At 33.9% G+C, this 25050-nt stretch overlaps 1 protein-coding gene across 3 annotated transcripts in view; it reads left to right on the top strand.

Moving 5' to 3' along the window:
* The window catches only part of LOC308264319 (UDP-glucuronosyltransferase 2A2-like), a gene marked incomplete at both ends in the record, with an annotated part of 115354 nt that extends 94946 nt beyond the window's left edge, over positions 1-20408 (top strand). The window contains 6 exons of one of the 3 annotated variants that reach the window (XM_080697499.1): positions 2106-2394; positions 3090-3238; positions 8393-8524; positions 10482-10569; positions 12415-12634; positions 20129-20408. In XM_080697499.1, the coding sequence (XP_080553625.1) occupies positions 2106-2394; positions 3090-3238; positions 8393-8524; positions 10482-10569; positions 12415-12634; positions 20129-20408 (1158 nt within the window). Of the gene's footprint in view, positions 1-2006; positions 2395-3089; positions 3239-8392; positions 8525-10481; positions 10570-12414; positions 12635-20128 lie in introns of all 3 variants that reach the window. The other 2 variants (XM_080697496.1, XM_080697495.1) reach the window with 2 other exon arrangements.
* Between the last annotated feature and the right edge of the window lie 4642 nt (positions 20409-25050).

Raw genomic sequence — 25050 nt, forward strand, 5'->3', positions numbered from 1 at the left:
GTGAGACACCAAAAGCAGCCCTCTCACTTAGAGTGAGAGAGGTGCTATAAACATGTATTAACCTCACTATTCTAAATAAACCTCTGTCTTTGTCTCAAGAAAAATGATAACACAAAAATTAACAACTTAATAACAAGAAAGGAAAATAACAAATCAAAATTGAACAAAGGATATGAATAGATATGACCCTAAAAACTTATACAAATGTCCAATAGGAACATAAAAATGCTCATCTTCAGGCTCCACATGATTAGAGAGAAATCAAGAACTACATGCTCTCACTTCATCCAGTATCATGATTATAATCAAACACAGAAATAATTAAGTGATTGTATACTGCTTGTCACATCCTTTTGAGAAAACTGATACACTGCTGGTAAGAATGAAAATTTATATAGATACTCTAAAAAACAGTCTAATAATTCCTCTAAGGTGAAATATTGAATCATACAACTTAGCCATTCTACTTTTAGTTATAAACTAAAAAGAAATAAAAAAAAATCCACATAAAACCAGTGTTAATAAATAGCATATTTCACAATGACTAAAATTTGGGGAATAATACCAGCCCATCAATTGAGGAAAAAATAAGCAAATGTGATCTATCTGTAGTATAAAACATAGTTTGTCAATAACGAAGAATGAAACTCTGACACATGAAATAATTAGATTAAACTTTAACATATTATTGTAAGCCAATAGTAAAACATTCTTGTAACCCCAGTACTTGTAATACTGAGACAGAGGATTGCAGGTTAGAGACCACCCTTCTCAGCAACCTAGCAAGACCCTGTTTCAAATATAAAAATAAAAGGTTGGTAATTAACAGGGACGGAGACAACCTCTGGGATGAATCCCTTCTACCACCAAAAAAAATATTGAAAATATGAATCAATTAGCAAAACACATATTGTATAATACAATTTATATAAAATCCCCAAATAATCAAACCTATAAAGAAAGAAAATAGATTAAAAGTTGTCTAGAAATGGAGCTTGTATAATGGTAAACATATAGTTTTGGCATTCTAACTATAACCAGTTTTGCTATTATTTTTCTTTGAATTTTGAAACAGAGTCTTGCTAAGAAATTGTGAACTGGCTTGAACCTATATTCTTGAACCTGTCTCAGCTTTTCAAGTACTGGGATTTAATTCATAACCCACTACACTGACTATGGGTTTATAACTCTGATATTTTACTATAGGTCACTGAATTATATATTTAATATTGATGAATGATACTATATATAAATTATAGGTAAGCAAACTTTCCCCATCAAAATAAAAAACATACTGAACCAAGATATCCCAAAAGTTCTTATTCAGTAGCATTATGATTTCTCTTGCTGCATTGAAGAAGATGAATACAGCAATCACTAGACACTGTTTCTGACACTACTCTAAACTTTCAAGCATAACAAGGGTGGCTTACACATGCACGGTCTTCAACACTAAACTGCAGGAAAGCACTCACAATAAGAGTCACTGTACACTGTCAGGATGTGATGAGGTCAGCCACTGTTTTACCCCATGGCATGCAGTGGTAATGTTGACCTTTGTGATTACTTTGTCATGTACACGTTATATTTTAACTACTTGATTATTGCTCCATAGATATCAGCAGTTACAGAGAAATCAGCATTTGAAGGAAAGAATGGGATTTTACCAGATGTCTACAAAAATTATTGTAGTTCTTCTGTTTCTACAACTGAGTTTTTACTTTGATTCTGGCAGCTGCGGGAAGGTGCTGGTGTGGCCCATGGAGTACAGCCATTGGATCAATATAAAGACAATATTGGATGAGCTAGTCCAGAGAGGCCATGAGGTGACCGTTTTGAAACCCTCAGCTTCTATTTCTTATGGTGCAGAAAAACTCTCTGCTATTAAATTTGAGACTTATCCTACATCAATATCTGGAAATAACTTAGAGAATGTATATATGGAAGCTATCAGAATATTGATATATGAATTACCAAAATACTCAGTTTGGACAGGTTTGTCAATGCTACAAGAAATCGCTTGGGAAGATTCTGATTACTTTGAGATGTTCTGTAAAGATGTGGTTCTGAATAAGAGACTTATGATAAAACTACAAGAGTCAAAGTTTGATGTAATTCTGGCAGATGCATTTGGTGCCTGTGGAGAGCTGCTGGCTGAGCTGCTGCAAATACCCTTTGTGTACACTCTCCGCTTCTTCTATGGGTACACATATGAAAAGTATAGTGGAGGACTTTCATTCCCTCCTTCCTATGTACCTGCTATTCTCTCACAATTAAGTAATCAAATGACATTCATGGACCGGGTAAAAAATATGATGTATGTGCTCTATTTTGATTTTTGGTTTCAAACATTCAATGAAAAGAAGTGGAATCAGTTTTACAGTGAAGTTTTAGGTAAGTTCTATTTTCAGTTGTCATTGCAAAGTCTAAAATATGCTGTCTTTGAAGCTTGAAAGAATATAAAATCAGAAAATCATTCTTTTATAAGTGTAATGGTAAAATAATTTGTCAAATTCAAAACACTGTGGGAAAACTTATAGTTTAGTTTCAGTTAGAAATCTTTGGCTATTATTTGTACAGGACATCACAGAGTCATATATACTCAACACAGAGAAAAGAAATTCATTTTGCCTATATACACAGTTTATTATATGCTTCATTTTAACTTTAAAATACATAAATTTTAAATGACACTAAATGTCTTAATGAGTATAGACATATAAATTGAGGACTGAGACATATTTCTAGAAACTATCTGTAGAGCTTTCAAAAAACTGTTTCCTCATGTAAGATTATTTTTCTTCTTTAGAAATGAAAATATTTTGTGACTGTATTCAATGTCTCACATTGTGTTTTTATATATGTCCATATAATATTAGAAATATATGCATTTTGAATATGCACTAAAATAAAAATTTATTATACATACATATATCAGCTTTATCTAACAACAGTAACATTTAAGAATGTTAGGCTTCATTACTGAAAGTTCTTTCAAAAAATTACCTGACATATTAATTGTGATATTACAGTTTTTTATGTACCATACTCTTAGTATGGTACATAAAAAAACTATTTTCCCTTTTCAGGACGACCCACTACACTACGAGAGATGATGGGCAAAGCAGATATATGGCTCATTCGATCCTACTGGGACTTGGAATTTCCACGCCCAACCTTACCAAATTTTGATTTCGTTGGAGGGCTCCACTGCAAGCCTGCCAAACCTCTGCCTAAGGTAAAATTATTTTATTACTGTTTGTCTTGCATTTTTCAGCAAGAATAAGTATCTGTTCTTTACTCAGAATGTCTGACTCACAGTAACAGTTACAGAAAGTGAGAAAAGAAACCTGCCTATAGGAATTTTTACATATCTGTACCATCACAGGTATGTGAATTTCATTTCTGTTTCAGGAGAAAGGAATGACTGAGGGTACTTTTGAAGATAGGGTAAGTTAAATGAAAGTCTTCATAAAATATCAGTCAGTCGCGATAGAATAGTTTTAAGTAACAAGTGTGTATGACAGAAGTATTTAGAAAATGCAGAGAAACAAAGTAGACACCATCTCTCCCCAAAAAGGGGAGATTACATTCTGATTTGAAAGACCAACAATGAACAAATAATAATAATTGTATTGAAAATTTTACAATCAGAAAATACCACAGTATTCCCTTTCTATACCAAGGCTATATGAAACCTCAAGGAATATCCTTTAGCGATGTGGGTCTGAACACCACACCTGCCTAACAGAAAGATTATGAAGAAATACTTATGCTGCATATACAATAAAGACTACAAATTTTACCTATCTAGAGAACAGTTATTAATTTCTACCACGTATTCATAAGTCTACTTTTAGTTATATTAACAAAATAATTTTATAATCTTGTAAGACAATATTTCTTACCAATAAACAAAAAATCTGATGTCATTTTAACAAATATCATACTTGTATAGGACAAATAGAAAGCTACCATTTTTCTCCACCAAGAACTAATCATTTTTTAAATCAAAATATTCTTTATTGGTTTACTTTATTATTGGTGCATTACAGTCACACATCTTAATGGGGTACAAGATGGTGGAGGCATACATGCAAGCATCACTCATTTAGCCCTTACCCAATTCCTACCCCGTTATACCTACAAATTTTATTCTTTTGGGATCTGTATGAATGATATGATTTTCTGTTCAATGGATTGTTTGATGTATACAAAGGATATTAATTTTGTAAGTTGATTTTGAAACCACTACTCTTTTAATTTTCTTATTGCTCTAGCAGATTTTTAGTTGATATTATTGGGTCTTACATGAATATGATCATGTTATCAGAAAATAGAGTTGATTTCATTTTTTCTTCTATTATGTCTCTTCAACTTTCTTCTCTTATCTTATTGTTCTACCTAGAATTTCCTGTACTATATTGAGTAGCAGTAATTACAATGGACATTCTTGCCTTCTTCTTGATTTTAATGAAAATTCTTTTCAGTTTTTCCATTCAATGATATCTGCTTTGAGTTTATCATACACTGGCTTTATGATATTGAGATATTATTTTCTTTTTTATTGATATCTGATTTTATTTTTTAATTGTTATTTGTGCATTGTAGTTTTGCATCTTAATGGAGTGCAAGATGGTAGAGGCATACATGCACACTTCACTCATTTAGCACTTACCCAATTCACACCTTCCTCCTCATGTATGGCTTAGTGACTGACTTAGACATGTTTGAGAATGTATATCGTACATTAGGAAATTTTTCTCTTCCCTCCACCCATCCACCCCAGTTAGGTCACCTTATTTTCTCATCTATGGTTCTACTTTCTCCTCTAAAGTTCCTCCTATGACCCTTTTTCTCCCTAGCTTCCACATATTAGAGACATTGTTGGTGGAATTTCAAATTAGTCCAACCACTTTGGAAAACAGTATGAAGGATACTCAAAAAAATGGGGACTTCCAGGAAGATGGCGACCGAGAAAAGGTGGGCTTAAGAGCCCCGCTAACAACCAATCTCCATTACCACAAAATCAGTGCCTTTCATAGCCAGAAAACACCATCACCAGAGAAACAAAAAAATCACCAGGCTCCAGAGAGAAAGCGGACTGAAAACAGAACTCAGAACCACAGAGGAGAAAACTGGCCTCATGCCCGAGGACACGGCAGCAGCGCCATATTGCCAGCGGCAGCTGCAACTTCAACCGGACGGCTACGGCAAGCTGAGGTGAGCCACTGCTGAACAGCCAGGCGGGATTTCTCGGCGCAGGTAAAATCAAAGCTCCCAGTGGCTGAGCTCAGCACACGCCGCAGGGATTCAGAGTGGAAATCAAAACCAAGAAGAAATACGCCAGCCTCATGGCCGAGGGCATAGCAGCGGTGCCATATTGCCACCGGCGGCAGCAGCACCGAATTCAGCGAGGCCAGTACAGCTACATCTGTGTACTCAAGAACAGTGAGTCAAATTGTGGGCCACAGAGGAGAAATCCCAGTACTGTACTCCCTGGGACTTGACCCAGTGGGGGAGGGGCGGTGGCAGAGATATCACACCATAGGAGAACATGCAACCTGGCACCCCCCACAGTCTAAAGCAGCCTCTATCGACTCCCTGGGTCGGAGACTCTGTGATACAACCCAGTAAAGGAGTAGTGGGGTCTGAGATACTACTGACTCGAGATCCAGAACACCTTAAGTGAAGTCATAGTGACCCAAGAGAAGAACCCAGAGAAGGCACAAACTTCTGAAATCATGGGGAAGAGGAATAATACTGGAACAATGAATGCCCACAACCCCACAATATCAGAACCCGATAAAACAGAAAATCAGAGATTTCTAGAAGATCAAATCAGGAAAATAACTGTAGAAATAATAGAGGTGCTTCGAAAAGAACTCAGAGAGAGCCAAAAAGAGATAAAGGATGCAATTAATGAAGTAAAGGCCTCAATTCAAAGCACAAACAACTGATTAGACCACATGGAGAACAGAATCTCGCTCTTAGAAGATGATCATTCCAAAAATGAACGCATAGTTTCTAATCTAGAAAAAGATATCCAAGAGCAGGAATCTGATATTGAAGAAATATGGGCCCTTTTTAAGAGAGATAACCTAAGAATAATTGGAATAGAGGAGGGAAAAGAAAGTGAAACCAAAGGGATCAACAATCTCTTCAAGGAAGTAATAGCAGAAAATTTTCCAAACATAGAGCAAGAGGTTGATACACAGGTCCAGGAAACTTATAGAACTCTCTTTAGACAGGATCAGAGAAGAGGATCCCCACGCCACATAATTGTCAAAATGACCAATGTGGAAGCCAAGCAGAGAATCTTAAAGGCAACAAAAACAAAGGGCCAAGTGACATTCAGAGGCAAGCCAATTAGAATCACTCCAGACTTCCCAAACCAAGTCATGAGAGCCAGAAGAGCTTGGAGTAACATATTCCAAACTCTGAAAGAAAACAACTTCCAGCCAAAAATTTCCTACCCAGCAAAACTTTCTATCAAATTAGATGGGGAAATAAGAAGCTTCCATGACAAACAGAAACTGAAGGAATTTTTGTCTTCAAAACCAGCACTAGATAAAATACTCAAAGAGATTAACTACAAAGAAGAAATAGGTAACACATACCAGAACCAGAGAAACAAGAGTTTCCATCCAACAGACAACTAAGATTGGTTATCTGTGGAGATTCATTACTTATGTTAGTCTTTTACCTATCTCTAAATGGTATTGTTTGCCTTTATCGTTGTTAATTTTTAGGATTTCTAGTTGGAATATTAATATACCTTCAGATATAGCATTTGGAAATATTTTATCCCATTCTATTAGTAACTGTTAACTCTGTTTACATTGTCTTTGGATATACAATATTTTTTTAGGGAGTTTGTATACTCTTCTGTTGCCTGTGCCATTGAAATCATATCCAAGAAATCACTGCCAATTTCAATGTTGTGAGGTTTTATGACCCAGATTTTCTCCTAAAAGCTTATAGTCTTAAGATTTATATTTAGGTCTTTTATCTATTTTGAGTTAATATTTGTATATGGGATTAGGTAAGGGTCCAACTTTATTCTTTTCCATGTAATTATTATTTTTCAATAATATTTAGTTAAAATATTATTATTTCTACCATCAAATGTTCGTGGAAACCTTGTCAAAAATAACTTGACAATATAGGGAAGAATTTAGCTCTAGGTTTGTATTTAACTCCAATGGTTTATATATCTGCCTTTAGAACAGTACTACACTGTTTCAATTATTGTAGCTTTATATGGTTTGAAATCAGAAAATATATATCTTCTAGCTTTGTTCTTTTTCAAGATCGTTTTGGGTATCTAGAGTCCATATTCCATATTAGGATAGAGTTTTTTTCTGAAAAATAAATATATAAATATATGATAGTTTCACCTAAAAAAATAGAAAAAATATTCTCTGGTAAGAAAGAAAGTAAAAAGAAATATTGAAATGTTATCTTTAAGTCATCAAAAGCTTGGTATCAGACAAATGAAACTGTTATGTGAGATTATCATTTTTAATTTTGGATAAATTGCTATAATACTAGATGTCAACCACTAAGCCAAGCATGGGAGAGAGGGATGGGGAGAGAATGGGGTGGGGATCGGGTGGGGGCTGACTGGGCGATGTGTGCATGTATGTCTACAAAAGTTTGTATCCCACTATGATGTATGAATACAGTACACCAATAAAATAAATAAATTAATTTTAAAAAATGGGAATGGACCTACCTTTTGATCGAGCAATATCATTTCTGAGTATCTACCCGAAAGAATAGAAACCAAAGTACCAAACTAATGCATGTGTATCTATGTTCAAACCCCACAATTCACAATTGAACTAATCTTGTAAGGGCTCCACTTCATCTACTTTCTTATTTATAACAATGTAATATCTGATCTTATTCAAAGTTTAAAATTCAATTGTTGAAGCTGTTCATGGTATTATCAATTCTAAAAACACAGTAGAGAGTAATAATAGTTTTGGGTAGTCCAACTATGATGTTAAAAGATTTATACATTCATGTCAAGGGGAAATGACAGAGTGGGAGAAATCAGAAAAAAAGTCCAGAAGGAGAGCAAGACAAAAAATGCTTAGCAGCCTACTCATAATAATTAGCTCATAAATAACCTTACAAAAACAAGGTTCAAATTCAAGTCAATGATCAAAAAAATTAATCTTCTTAAACATTTTTATATAAATTCTTTTTGTTACAAAGGGATTGTTTCCTTAATTACTAAATCTTCTGAAATGTTTCTATATTTAGAAGAAACAGATATTATTGAGAAAATAATCTACTATTGCAAATGCAAACTTTTAAAAGTTATCATAGATTTTAGCCAGGCATGGTTGTGTACACTTGTAATCCCAGCATTCCTTCACAGGAAATGGAAGACTTTGTCCAGAGCTCTGGAGAAAATGGTGTTGTGGTGTTTTCTCTGGGGTCCATGGTTGGAAATATGACAGAAGAAAGAGCCAACTTGATTGCATCAGCTCTTGCACAGATTCCACAAAAGGTTAGATATAATAATTTTGAGGTGGAAAAATACTTAAATACCTGTCATACTCTGTAAATGGCCTGATTACAGGATTTTACTCTGTGAAAACTTAAAGGTCAAGATCTCTCTAATTTATCTCAGAAAACACTTTTAACTCAAAATTGTGCATGGCAGGTAAAAAATAGTGCATGAAGTATTTTTATTGGTCATCACATTGGCATTGCCATTATTTTCATGAAGATTTACATTTAACAGGTATGGTGTAAAGTTAAAATTAAAACAATATTTCAGGAAAATTAATAATTAAACACTACCCTGTGACTTGTTCCTTTTGCTTACAAGTTTCTTGAGTACACTATACATACCACATGTTTAATCAGAATATAGTTAAATGTTTTTTTCTTTTTTTATTATTTTTTGGTGGTACTGGGGTTCCCGGAAGCCCTTCTACCTCTGGGCTACACTTCCAGACCTATTTTTATATTTTTGTTCGGAAACAAGATCTCTTAAGCCAGCATGCCTGGCTTCCAACCAGTGTGATCCTCCTGTCTCCACCTCCCAAGCATGGGGATTACAAGCATGCACCACCATACCCAGCAGAATATAGTTAAATATTAAACAACAATCGCACCCCCCAATATCAATAAGGAGGTGTTGAAAGTTCTGAGTCACATCACACATTGCCATCTTCCTATATAAATAGAGCTTCAATTACTAATCTAAGGGGTCTGTTCATAGAGTTTTTCACAATAAGAAGGCCAGGGTCACCAGTCCTGAGTGCAAGTAACCATGAAACCATCTATACTTAGAGAAAGAGAAACTCAGCCTTCCTTGGTAGACTTTTTTCTATTAATTACTCAAAAAAGAAGACGTGAACCGAGGGGTGGTGGAGCACAATTGTAATCCCTGCACTTGGGAGGCAGAGACAGGAGGATCACACAGGTTCGAGGCTAGCCTCGCTGGCTTAAGAAACTCTGTTTCCAAATTAATATATATATAATATGTTAATATATATAAATTAATATATTAATAATATATGTTTATCTATATTATATTATATATTATATATTATATACATTATTATATTGTATATTATTATATATTATTATATATTATATATATTATGTCTGGGAGTGTAGCCTGGAGGTAGAAGGGTTTACAGGAAGCCCAGTTACACACACACACACACACACACACACACACACACACACACACGAGAAAAGTAAAAAATGTTTACGGTCCACTGTGGGGCCACGTTTTATAATACCCAAGACCCAGCTTAGGGGTAGAATACTTCTCTACTTTTTCTCTTATATCTTCTTTTTAAGGAATTAATAGGAAAAAGTCTACCAGGAAAGGCTGAGGTTTCTCTTTCAATAATAATTATATATAAAAATACATATAAATTCTGTTTTCTATTTAAATCACCATCCTAGTAGTTCTTATTTCTTATTAATATATCTTGCTGTATCTATTGTATAATGAAAATTTAACTATGAGATATTTTTTCTTAAGATGTTTTTATTGGTGCATTGTAATTATACATCATCATGAGGTTCAGAGTGACAGCACATACATGTACAAAGCACTTGGTGTGTTTCCCCTAATCGCACCATGCTGATCCACCTTCCTGTGTATGTTATGGAGATTAGAACTGACAACTTTGCATATGTTCCTAGCACGTTTTGAACTGTTTCCTTCACCAAGTCTCTTTTTTCACCTTTCAACCTCCCTTCTGAAAACTTTTTTTCTTTGTTCTACTAGTTTCTTTCTACATCTATCTGAAGACCTTTTTTTCCAATTTCTCCCCAGCTCCCATATATGAAAATAAATATTTGATCCTTCACTTTCTAAGAATGGCTTAATCTCAGCATAATATTCTCTAGTACTTAATCTAGTCTTAGTCTGTTTAAAATTTGGATATAATATAATTTGAAACTACACAAGTAATAAAAAGTATGCCTCACTCTAACAGGTCATTTGGAGATTTAATGGGAAGAAGCCAGACACCTTAGGATCCAACACTCAACTATTCAAGTGGATTCCCCAGAATGACCTTCTTGGTAAGCCTGTGGAGAACAAATCTTGAAAACAAGAATAAAAGTCACTTAACATAATGCTCTCCAGGATGTCCCATCCTCTTGCAAATGACATGATTTTGTTCTTCTTTATAGCTGAATAGAATTCCATTGTGTGTATTTCCCATAATTTTGAGTCCATTCCTGTTTTTGGGGACCTAGGTTGGTTCCATATTTTGGCTATTACGAATTGTGCTTCTATGAACATAGGTATGCATATGTTGCTGTAGTTTTCTGATTTTAACCCCTTGGAAAAAATACCCAGGGTGGTAGAGCTGGATAAAATGGTGGATCTATTCCAAGTTTTCTAAGAAATCTCCACACAGATCTCCATAGTGGCTGAACTAGTTTGCACTCCCACCAACAGTGTAAAAGAGTTCCTCTTTCCCCACATCCTTGCCAGCATTTGTTGTTATTTTATTTCTTTATGCTTGCCACTCTGACTGAAGGAGAAGGGACATAACTTTCCTCTAATATGCCCAAACTAGGGAGTATAGGGGATACCAGCGGGACTCCAGATAATTTTGGGAAAATCTCAGCAATGTTTGAATGGAAAGATAGGAGTAGAGGAAGGCTAAACTTGATTAATGAGGGTCTACATCCGAATATGTGTAAAAGTATGAATATGGCACGGTTACCCTGGGCAATCATTGGTGCGAGGGGAAGAAGGGAAAATGAGGGTGGGGAGGAAAGGGCACCAAGTACAGTTTAAATGTGTACCATTTATTTTCAGTAAAAAAAATTGTATAAAAAATAAAAACAAAAAAGTAAATCAGAAATAAAATAATGCAATAGAAAATAATTTTATCAAAATGTATTATGCAAAATCCAAACATATAATTTTTTAAAAAATTACTTCTAATCTCTAAAGTAACAGATAAAGAACAACTGTTGGCATTTTATTATATGCAGTAAGAGTCTTTGAGGTCAGGATGCAAGTACCTTTATTTCAGGTGTAATTATCTCTGACAGAGAAGTTTCAATCTCTCCCTAGATTTTCTCTCCTATTTCTACAACTTTACACCTATCTCTTCACCTTCCTCAGGGCTCTTTGAAAAGCCACCAATACTCTCTTCTTTACTACAACAGACTTGCATTTTCATGGCAAAAAAAAAAATTGACAGTCTTAGCCTTGAAGCGCCATTTCATTTCATGGTGAGATATACACTGTCCAAACCACTGATTCCAACACCACAAACACCCCAATCCCTGCTGCCTTGGATACCCTACATAGGACTCCACTATGTCTTTAGAAAAACACATTCACACATGTCCCTTCTACATTTTCACATACTGTATCTTCTACCTAGATGTCCTCTTTTTGTTTGTCCACATGACAACCTAGATTTTTCCTTTCAAGTTTCATGTATATACACCTCATTCATGTAGAAATCTTTGTCTCTGCAGTAGACTTTGCTGCTTCAGCAACTGAGCTGTGAAAGTAGTTACAAGACAGACAGGCATATTGTTGCAAGCTTGTAATTGCAGTTCTTGGGAGGTTGAGACAGGAGGATCCTTGTTTTGCAGCCAGCCTCAGCTACTTAATGAGGCCCTCTGTAACTTAGTAAGTTCTTGCTTCAAAATAAAGAATAAAAATAGGGTTGGGAGTATAGCTTGGAGTGTCCCTGGGTTCAATTCCTGGGAGCAAAAATAAAAATAAATAAATAAATAAATAAATAAATAAATATAAATAAATGTCATTACAAGGAAATTTTATGTTTAGAAGAATCTACCTAGAAAACCATTTATTTTTAGTGCCTTATCTTTTGTATTTGTCACTTTATTCCTTATTTATAATGAATAATTTTATTTTATTTTTTCCAATGCTAGGTCATCCCAAAACAAAAGCTTTTATCACTCATGGTGGCACCAATGGCATCTATGAAGCAATTCACCATGGGGTTCCCCTCGTGGGCATCCCTTTGTTTGCAGATCAACCTGATAATATTGTTTACATGAAGGCCAAGGGAGCAGCTGTTCGATTGGATTTTCTCACAATGTCAAGTGCTGATTTGCTCAATGCAGTGAAGACAGTTATTAATGACCCTTCGTGAGTACAACTATTCTTTCATTTAAGCAGTATATATAGTTAGGGTCTCTTGACAATGAGAGTAGTTTTTTTTTCCATTTTTAGTCTGATTTTAAAATTTTAAAATAATTTAAATATTCATAAATGAGCTAAACCTCAACCACTTATTTTAAAACTAAAAATCAACCCTATATATTTACTTAATTACTGGTTACTAATAAAAAATGACTAAGATAAATCTTATCACAGGTTTAGTGGTTGAATCCTATAATCATAATACTTGTAAAGCTGAGAACGAAGGATCACTGGTTCAGCAATGTAAGGAGATTCTCAGAAATCTAGTGAGACCCTGTTTCTTAATGAAAGTTAATATAGGGTAGAGGGTGTAGCTCAAGGGTAGAATGCTCCCGGGTTTAATCCTAAGTACCAAAAACAATAAAATAAAAGTAATTTTTACTATATATCCAATTTTAAAAAAAAATTTTACTAATATGAGAAAATCCACAGATGAATAGGGTAACACAGTGGAAGACATGATAAAACATTTCAATGCCATGCATAAAATTTCTGAAACTATTAATATTCTTTTTTTTCCAGTTATTTTTAGGTATATGCTTATATATACCTAATATGTAGTATTTATATGTACCTAAATTTAAGTATTTTATATAACAACATATTAATTATTCCTGCTCTTTATTATTAATTTATTAACAATTATGTATATTTAGATATTTTTATTTTGTCATAAAGGTTTTATTTATAGAATTAACATAATAATTTAATGTTAAATAATAATATAATATGATATGATAGAGTATGATAATAAAATATAATTTAAAATAATATTTTAATTTTTAAAACATTTTATTTATTAATTACCAATTTCTAAAATGCATTTAAAATATAACATATAATTGCATGTTTTATAAAATGACTTATTAACAATTAAAAATTCAGTAGCTCTGCCGGGCATGGTGGCGCATGCTTGTAATGCCCGCGCTTGGGAGGCGGAGACAGGAGGATCGCGCGGGTTCGAAGCCATCCATGCTGGCTTAAGAGACCCTGTTTCCAAATTTAAAAAAATATAAAATAGGTCTGGGAGTGTAGCCCGGAGGTAGAAGGGCTTCCAGGAACCCCAGTACCACTAAAAAAAAATTCAATAGCTAAATTAATGTATTAATTCAGATGCTTAACTATTCCCAAAAGATATTATAAGATGAGATATATAGAGTCCTTTATAAAATTATATATATATGTATATATATATATACACATATAAATATATGATATATATAACATGACATATACATGAAAATACATGTTACATTTATACATTAGTAAGACTTAATGAAAGAAGTAGAGCATTTTTAATTGTACACATGTACTGGGCATAGTTGGGTAATTTGATAAATTTATATGGTATGTGATGTCCAACTCAGGATAATTATTGTTTCTGCCTCCTTTGATATTCATAAAATTATTCTGATGAAAGTCTCAAGCCCCTATCTTCTAAGTATTTATAAGATACATAAGCTAGGTGTGGTGGCTCACGCTTGTAATTCCAGTACTTGGGAGGCCAAGACAGGAGGATCACAGGTTTGCAGCCAGCCTCAGCTACTTGCGAGGCCCTCTGAACTTCGTGAGACCTGTTTCAAAATAAAGAATAAAAAATAGGGCTGGGAGTGTAACTTGGAAGTAGAAAGCTCCTGAGTTATTCAATCCTCAATCCTGCAAAAACAAAAAAGTTATATAAGCAATTGTAAACTGTAGTCACCCTACTGTGTTGTAGAACAGTAGCACTTACTGCTTGTATCCAACTGCTGTTTGGCACCTGTTATTTCTAGCCTTTAACAACCACTATTCTACATTCTGCCCCAATAAAAGCCACTTTCTTAGGTTAAAAATATGAATGTGAACATGTGGTACTTTTTTTCGGTGCCTACTTGATAGGATTTAATATAATGTCCTCCACTTCCAATCTTGTTACTGAAAATAACAGTATGTCATTATTTTTTTATGTCTGAATAATATCCCACTGTGTATATTGATAATGATTTTTTATCCATAATTCAACAATGAATGCCTTGGTTGATTCTCATTCTTGTCTATTTTTAATAAGTGCTGAAATTAACATTAAAGTGAAGATAGTTTGCTGATATATTGACTTCATTGGATATATACCCAGTAGTGGGAAAGCTGAATCCCATGGTAGAACTATTTTAAGATTTTTTAGGAATATCTCTTCTTTTTTTTCTTAGTGACTTAAATAGTTTACAAACTTGCCAATATTTCATAAAAGTTCCACTTTCTCTGCTACTTCATCAGCACTTGTTATTTTTTATTTTTGGGTAATTTTTTGTTTGTGGGGAAGACACTAGTATTTAACCCAAGAGGGTTCTGTTCCTGAGATGCAATCCAGTCCTTTTTACTTATTTTGAAACAGGGTCTCATTAAGTTTCTCAGGCTAGCCTGGAATATAAAATTGTCCTTTCTCAGCTTACCAAATACTGAGATTGCAGGCATGTGCCACCACGCCTGTCTCTCATTATGTTTCAGTTTACATTTCTCTGCTGATCAACAGTGTTAAGCATCTTGTCATGTACTTGTTGCCCATTCCTGTATCTTATTTGGGAAAGTGTTAATTCAGGTCATTTACCCATTTTAAACAGTGGTTTGTTTTATTGCTGGTAAGCTATTAGAGTTCCTCAGGTATTTTAGATGCTCATATTTTCTTAGATGGGTAGTTTTCAAATATTTTTTTACAATTTTATATACCATTTCTTTTATCCTGATGATTGTTAAATTTGCTGTGCAGAAGGTTCTCAGTTTGATATAATTCCATTTGTCTATTTTTTTTCATTTTGTTGCTACTGCTTTTGGAATTTTATCAAAAAATTATTGACTATACTGATTTCTTAAAATGTTTCTCCTCTGCTAAAGCATAAATTTTTGTCAAAGATGTTACAAGTAATTGAAAGGCTGAGTTAGGAGAATCACAGGTTCAAGGCTAGTCTCAGCGAATTTGTAAGGACTTCAGCAACTTAGACCATCTTTCAAAATAAAGCATAAAAATTGCTGCATGTATACCTCAAAGTTAAACTTCCCCTGGGTTCAATTCCCAATAACAAATATATACGTATAAACAGAGAGATAGACAGATATATTATACATAATCTGTATTCTAGAATTTTATTTTCATAACACATACTCAATATATAATTTGCATTCAATAAAATTTCTGTTCAAATTCTAAAAACCAAGTAACGTAAGTATGTTTACCTAGTTAAAATTCCTCATCAAAAAGAATTTCATACTATTTTTGTCACTCTAAGAAGAAACCTCATATGCCTTAGAAGTAAATCTCTCCTCACCTCCAGCTCAGTGCAGCAAGCAGCTCATCTATTTTCAATCTCTTTAGTTGAGCATCTTCAGCACATTTTACTCAAATAGAACCATAGACACAATGTTCAGTCAGTTTTACCCTGGAATCATTTACTTGCCATGATGGTTTTTAATGATATTCATGTTTGAACACATTTCGACATTAGATCCAGCTTACTGCTCAATAATATTGTTGTCATGAATATGTCACATTTTATTTACATCATGGACATTAGAGTTCTATCAATTTTGCCTCTTTTGAACATGGATACATATGTTTGGTTTGAATACATGTTTTACTATGTTTTGTGTGTTACCAAGGAGTGTAATTACTGCCTCACATGGGACTTCCATGTGGAGTAAATTTCAATCTGTTTCCAAAAAGAGTGGCAGCATTTTGCATTTCCACCTGCAATGTCAGTGGGTTCCACCGTCTCCACATCATTGCTAACTTTCTCTCATCTTTCTTTACATTAGTCATTCTAGTAGGTGTGATGGGGTATTTATTTGTGTTCTTGGTTGATATTTCACTTATTCATTAAAATGGTAACTAGTAGATCACGTATATTAGATATACATAATTAACTCTTTGAAGAGATAACTTTCCCAATCTTTAACCCCTTTCTTAATTATTTGTCTTCTTACTATTGCATTGTAAAAATTCTTTATTTATTTTGGAGATAAGACCATCATGAAATATTCAAGTTACAAATGTTTTCTTTCATTCTGATTAAATTGATTCATCTCTTTCTTGATGGTATACTTTGAAGGACAAATATTTCTAATTTTTATAAATTGTGTTTTAAATAATCAAATTTTCTCACACTGCATTGGGAAAACGTATTATATGCAGTACTTAATTTTCTGCAATCAAACCAGCAGTGGTTATAACTAGTACACTATTTTTACTAAAGAAATATTTTATCAATATTATCAAAAATAAAGTTCTATCAAAATGGAACAAAAAATACCTTAAAAGCAGACAAGAAAGAATATATGAAGAACATAATTCATGTTGGAAAATGGAAAAGAAAACATAGAATAAAATTATAGATTTAAGAGGGAATATGTCAATATCTACATTAATCATTTTTTCAAGAAGAAATAATTTATTTATAGCTTGTGCACAGATGCTAGTTTGGAAAGTATAAAGGTATGCAGCAATAAGTAGTGCTGAAAGGAAAGGCAAGTTAGGAACTGAATGATTCAATATGTGGTTCTTGGCAAGAAGAGACTTAGAAATGTGTTGTCATTGGTTTCTTGTGATTAAGGACTAAAATATGAAATGTCAGTAGCTCATGATTTATTATTTAGTATTATTTTATGCTTTTTAAGTTAATCATAAGTATACATCTTAATGAGTTTCTAAATAATACAAAATACACACATACAAAAATTGTTTATCTACATTATTAATAGACTAAATAATTAAAGAAAGATTAACAGAAGGGAATTTAAAGACTCACTATACAAACATTTTTTAAGTTAGGCTTAATATAATTACATAGGAAGGCTATGAGTAAGAAAGGTAAGGAAAGTTGTTTTAAGCCAAAATCAAAGGAGCTGTTTTACCTCTACTAATATAAAAAACAGTAGTCCAAAATAAAAATTAAGCATAAAGAGAAATATTTCCTAATGATACTTCACAATTTACTCAATATGATATAATTTCTCAATCTTATGGGTCTACAAATTAAGTCTCAAGTAAACAACACTAAATTGACAAAAAATATAAATACACTGATCTCTATTTGTATTGGGAAATTTTAAACACATTTGTTGATAAGATATAAAATAATGGAAAAAGTAAATATGTACAACATTTGAAGAATTCAATTAATAAATGTAACCTGAGTGTCATATAGATCAATGCCATCAAGCCACTTTAGTAAATAAGAAAATGATTTAAGCAAAAGAGTATATTATCCAGCAATACTGGAACTAAAATATATTTAAAAAATTAGGTAAAATGCTCTAAGTTTTGTAAATTAAGAAGTAGGATTATAAATAATACACTCTACCTGGCACTGTAGTAAAAGTACTTGGCTGGCTGAGACAGGAGGATTACAGATTAGAGGCCAATGCACAATAAACTAGGGAGACTCAACTTCAAAATTTAAAATAAAAAAAAGGCAGGATGGATTAGTTCAATGGTAGATTGACACTGTAACTCAAAAAATAAATTATAAAATAAAATTAGAGTTAACAAAAAATTATAGTCTTACATCCACTTTTACATCCACTTTTTATTTGCATTTACCCATCTAGGCATATAACTAAGAAAAATACATAAATATGTAAAACAATATATATACAAGAATGTATGCAAAAGCAATATAATTAATTTAAAGATGACTAACAACACAAATACCAGTAATAACAAATGAAGAGATAATCTATGTCAATTACATGTAATAGAATATTGTACATCAATGGAATTAGAGAACAGCCACAAAATACAGGCATGAGCCATGAGTGGTGGTGCACACTTGTAATTCCAGCATTCAGGAGGCTGAGCAGGAAGATCATGGTTTGCAGGCAGCCTCAGCTACTTAGTGAGGCCTTTTGAAGCTCAGTGAGATCCTGTTTCAAAATAAAGAATAAAAACTAGGACTGGAAGTGTCACTCAGAGGTAGAATGTCCCTGGGTTCCATCCACAGTACTGAAAAAAAGATTACAGGCATGCATGAGTACATACTATATTTTTATATACATAAACAGATCTACTCCAAAGTGTTAGTGTTCTGGAAAGTGCTTAATTTCAGAAGGGGACTAGTGCTAACTAGTCCACAAAGTTGGAGTGCTCTGGGCAGATACTAAATCCAAATTATGATCTAATTAATAGGTACGCTGGTATCTTTATGAGAATGTTTAAACCCATTGTGATATTTCTATATTTTCACTTAGAATATGAGCATGTTTCTCATATATTTCACGAAGTTACTTGTGACAAACTGTGATGTATTTTATAGTTCTAGTGGCAAACATCAAATAAACACAAAACAATATAAATACTGTTTAGTGGTACAAATTTATGAGGCCCATAAAGCCTTTTTGAGAGATTTTATGTAAAAAAAATTCTTCAGTTGAGAGGCAGAGCCAAGTTCTGAGAAGCTTCAGGAAAGAATGACACAAAAAGGAGGAGATGGAAGATAGTTTAAGGTGATAAGATGAGAACATGTCTGATGGCTTCAGGGAAAACTGGAAAACTAATGCGCCTGGAGCAGAATGTACAAATTGAAAAGAAGAGCAGAAAACCTTTTCAGTGTGGGACATTTTGTGGTCCACTATTCCCAAGAACATGCCTGGAGGTTATTCTAAATATAATGGGCCTGGGCGTGGCTGTGCATGCCTAAACTCCTAGTACATTACTGACTAAGAAGGAAGATCAGAGATAGTAAGCAAGCAAGAGCAATTTAGCATGATGCTCGGTAACTTAGTGAGACCCTGTTTCACAAATTAGAGGACAAAAAGCAGTACAGTGTAGCTCAGAAGTAAATGTGTCTGTGTTCAATCACCAGTATCTAAATAAAAATAAATAAAAATATAATGAGGGGAATTTTTATTAGGGTGCTATAAGACTCTGATGTGGCTACAAGTTAGAAATTAGACAGTAGGGAGTAAAAGATAAGAGTAGAAATGAAGAGCATGATTAGGAGGCGTTTCACCCACCATGACACAGTTCTTTTTCAAAAACATCAGGATGACAGTTTTTAAATTTCATTGATTGCATTTATAGTGCTTAGAAGGGTTGGTGACCATATTTTCTGTTGCATAAGATTTAATTTCTCATATGACTTTCCATTCTCACTTTGGAAAGTATCTGTCCATTAGAAAATTTAACAAAGCTGATCTCACCAAAAAACAAAGTACTTTCATCCCCAGCCTTTTCAATTACTTTTTGAAACAAGGTCTCACTAAGTTACTCATGTTGGGCTGGAAAATGCAATTCTCATGCTCAGATTGCCAAGATCTGAGACACAGACCCTCCAAATAGCTTGGACAGAAGCCACCATAATCAGCCTTCTATGACACTAATTTTTACTCAGCTTTATCACACTTTTCTAAAACCTTTCTTAGACTTGATCGTTTAACTGGCCTTAAATGTCGGTTGCTTTGTTTTTCCTTCAGATATAAAGAGAATGCCATGAGGTTGTCAAGAATTCACCATGACCAGCCCGTGAAGCCCCTGGACAGAGCTGTCTTCTGGGTCGAGTTTGTCATGCGCCACAAAGGAGCCAAGCATCTGCGGGTTGCAGCCCATGACCTCACCTGGTACCAGTACTACTCCTTAGACGTGATTGGGTTCCTGCTGGCCTGTGTGGCAACTGTGATGTTAATCATCACCAAGTGTTGTCTGTTTGGTTGCCAGAAGATGTTTAAAACAGGAAAGAAGAAAAAAGGGGAGTAGTTGTATGTAGGCCTGAAGATGGAGTCCTGATCCCTGGGCCTTCTCCAATATACTCCAGAAAAAATAGCTTTGATTACAGATTCCTCCTATGAAAAATGGGGAAAATACAAGTAATAAAATGATACGATCATCTATTTTAAATTGCTGCTGTCATTTACAAGTTTTACTATAACAATATATTGAATTTAGCTGTGGTTTCCAAGTTATTTATGAACATCAAAACATGAAACAAATCTACTCATCGTTTCAGTATAATCTTGCAAATAGTTGGTATGTTTTAGCATCATTTGGGTACACATTTTTGTAGTTTAAACTTTTTCTGAGGAAAATATTTTATGGGTAGAATTGTGGAACAAGACACACTTTTCATTTGGTTTTGAAAAACAAACCATTCTGCTTGTCTCTCACTGCACAGTGGCTTGAGCATCACTTCTTGCATAAATCACTTGAAAAGATGTGTGTTACTTCCTTCTAGTATTATCCTCCAGTGCAATATATGTAGAATGAGAAGTATAATCTACCTATCTGCTGCCTACAATAGTACTGAACTATTTAGGAAGGACTTTTATTTCACAACTTTCCTTCTTTTTCCAATTAATCTTTAAAAATGATCTGGTTAGTATACAAACTCCCTAAAAAATAAAAAAATATTGTATATCCAAAGACAATGTAAACAGAGTTAACAGTTACTAATAGAATGGGATTAAATATTTCCAGTTGCTATATCTGAAGGTATATTAATATTCCAACTAGAAATCCTAAAAATTAACAACAATAAAGGCAAACAATACCCTTTAGAGATAGGTAAAAGACTAACATAAATAATGAATCTCCACAGATAACCAATCTTAGTTGTCTGTTGGATGGAAAATCTTGTTTCTCTAGTTCTGGAGTGTGTTACCTATTTCTTCTTTGTAGTTAATCTCTTTGAGTATTTTCTCTAGCGCTGGTTTTGAAGACATAAATTCCTTCAGTTTCTGTTTGTCATGGAAGCTTCTTATTTCTCCATCTAATTTGATAGAAAGTTTTGCTGGGTATGAAATGTTTGGCTGGAAGTTGTTTTCTTTCAGAGGTTGGAATATGTTACTCCAAGCCCTTCTGTCTCTCATGACTTGGTTTGGGAAGTCTGGAGTGATTCTAATTGGTTTGCCTCTGAATGTCACTTGGCCCATTGAAATAACCAAGAAATCACTGCCAATTTCAATGTTGTGAGGTTTTATGACCCAGATTTTCTCCTAAATGTTTATAGTCTTAAGATTTATATTTAGGTCTATTATCTATTTTGAGTTAATATTTGTATATGGGATTAGGTAAGGGTCCAATTTTATTCTTTTCCGTGTAATTATTATTTTTTAACAATATTTAGTTAAAAGATTAATATTTCCACCACCAAATGTTCGTGGAAACCTTGTCAAAAATAACTTGACAATATAGGGAAGAATTTAGCTCTAGGCTTTTATTTAACTCCAATGGTTTATATATATGCCTTCAGAATAGTACTACACTGTTTCAATTATTGTAGCTTTATATGGTTTGAAATCAGAAAATATATATCTTCTAGCTTTGTTATTTTTCAAGATCGTTTTGGGTACCTAGAGTCCATATTTCACAGTAGGATAGATTTTTTTCTGAAAAATAAATACATAAATATATGATAGTTTCACCTAAAAAATAGAAAAAAAATATTCTCTGGTAAGAAAGAAAGCAAAAAGAAATATTGAAATGTTATCTTTAAGTCATCAAAAGCTTTGTATCAGACAAATGAAACTCTTATGTGAGATTATCATTTTTAATTTTAGATAAATAATACTAGATGTCAACTACTAAGCCAAGCCTGGGAGGGAGGGATAGGGAGAGAATGGGGTGGGGATTGGTTGGGGGCTGACTGGGAAAAGTGTGCATGTATGTCTACAAAAGTATGTATCCTACTATGATGTATGAATACAGTGCACCAATAAAAAAAATAAATTAAAAAAAATGATCTGGTTAGTGTTATTATCATTTAAAGCCTTTGTAAATAAGTGAAAGGTCTAAATTGTAGTTATAATAATATGGAAATTGTAAAGTCATTTATTAAAATTTTATTTTGTCCCAATGAACATGATCATATATACATCTACTTTTCTCAAAAAAAAAAAAAAAAAGCACAGTGTCAAGCCAGGACAGTGTTGCTATCCTAAAATCCTTGTATTGGAGAGGCTGAGCCAGGAAGATTGGAAATTAGAAGATAGACTCAGAATCATAGAAAGACCTTGTCTCAAAATTTAGTGTAATAACAAAAATGAAAAAAGGTCTGGGATTTAGCTGAGTGGTAGACACTTCTGAGTCCAATCCCTAACAACACACACAAACACACACACACACACACACACACACACACACACACACGACACAGTGTCACTTAGCTACCTCAGAGATATGTTGTAAGTTCAATATGTTTTTTGGTAGACAGCTGAAAATTATTATTATAAGATATAATTTTTAAAAGCATGGCTAAGAATCTGCTGTGATGACACATGCATGTAATACCAGTCTGTGGGAAGCTGAGACAGGATGATCACAGGATAGAAGATAGTCTCATCATGTTTAGTTTTATTCCCTTTTCTTAGTAAAGTTAAGCCCACTGTGACTGACCATAATCAGTAAAAATTTAAATAATCCAAAAATTATGTACATTTTATGGGAAATATGTAAATCAAACAAGAACTTCTAAATTAAAACTTAATTTAATTGCTTCTAGAAATTGTAAGAGAGTTCACAACAGAATTTATGCACTTTACCTTATAACTGACACATATTTTAAAAAATAATAAAATTCATAGTGATTAATATTATAATAGCATGTACATAAACCAAAATCAACTTTTATCAAACCTGTTGTATAAAAACAATATTTTGTACAGTGAAGAGTGCTATAAATTACCAACCCAAAATACAGAGACTAATATTACTTGTATACAAATGAAAGATATAGGCAGGCAATTCACAGAAGTAAAACTTCTGAGAAATGGACATTGGAGACCAGTGCAGTCCCATCTGCATCACACTGTGCCAGAAGAGCTGGCAGCTGCTGGCACTATAGTTTCTAGCAACCTCCAGGAAAAAAAACAGGATTATTGTGAGGCTGAAATTATAACCTGCTACAGCAACTCATGCAGATCTTGAGAAAGCTCGATCAGCGGACTCACAAAGGCGTAGATCTCCCATGATGTATGTCTAGAATTTCCTTCTTCAAAAAATTATTTTAGGATTATTTCCATCAAGATGTATAATTGGAATTTTATGCATAAGCATTATAACTAAAATTGATGGGCAGCAGCTTGTGAGAGATTCAGGCAGCAGAAATTTATTTTCCCAAGGATAAAGTTTGGGCCAAAGATAAGTTCAAACTGACCTTAGTTTGGGCCAATGTATAAGATTAAGTTCAAGTTGGCCTTGCGAAGTGAGACAAAGCATACTTTCTATAATTATTTAAATGTCTGGCACCCTGCCCTGAAGTCTGTAAAAAAAACTTTGCCTGTCCTTGGAGTTCCTGCTCGCATGGCTATGCCTTTGCTTTTCTGCCAAAAAAGAAAATGTAAAAATTGTAACAAATCCTGAATTAAAATGGAGAAGATTGAACCTGGTCTCATGTGATGGATCTTCTCTGATTCGAACTTGACTCTCTTCTCACCAACACACAAACCTCCACTCTTGCTATGGCCGTAATCATATAGTGGCGCCTACCGCGGGGTACGATTTGTGAGTAATCAACCCTCATTTTCAGGGAGTCAGGTAGATTGCTCAAAGGTGCTGCAGACCCCCTCTCTTCGTAAAGCAGGTAAAGAAGGGCAATTACGTTAAAGATGGGACATACTGAATCAAAACAAAGAGGTTTCTTCATTGATATCGCATACGATATTGCTAAGCATATGTTAAAGAAAAGAGGTATCTCAATTTCTACTAAGCAACTTAGGCACTTTCTCTCCATTCTACAAGAATGTTCCCCTTGGTTTCCTGAAGAAGTAACTTTAAACTTAGAAACATGGAACAAGTTAGAAAAAGAAATGAAACTATATTATACTAATCATGGTCCGGAAAGGGTCCCTGTAAAAGCCTTTTCTCTATTAAATCTTTTTAAAGAGGCCTTAGATACAACTCATGAGGCAGTTTGTCTGACCACTAGAGTGGCTACCTGGGAGCAAGCACCTCTGCTCTCTTCTGAAACAAAACCTGATATTTTATTAACCTTTGGCCGAGGGCATGCCTTTGTTTTTCCACAGGATGCTCAAGCAACTTTGTGGATTCCTGATCAATTGACTCACCAATATGTTGCATTGCTGCGAGGGGCCTTGCATTCCACCTCGCCCATATCCACAGACCTTCTGGACAATGGCTGACCATCTTCCACACAAATTTGCTAATCTTAATCTTCATTCACCACAACAGGCTCAGACAACTCACTCACATTCTGTTTTATTGTTATTTCTTTTCCTGGGAATATCTTGTCTATAATTCTTTTCTAGGTCCAGATCTGTGAGAGCTCTCATCATCCTCCCCAACTCTGAATTTTCCTTTGTTCCTTCCCTCCTCTCTTCATCAGGGGGCACTTAAGAACAGCGCCATCCACTCATTCTGTTCAGGTTTCGTAATCTGTCTGTGT

This window comes from Muscardinus avellanarius (assembly GCF_963383645.1).
Source record: "Muscardinus avellanarius genome assembly, chromosome: 6".
NCBI lineage: Eukaryota > Metazoa > Chordata > Mammalia > Rodentia > Gliridae > Muscardinus > Muscardinus avellanarius.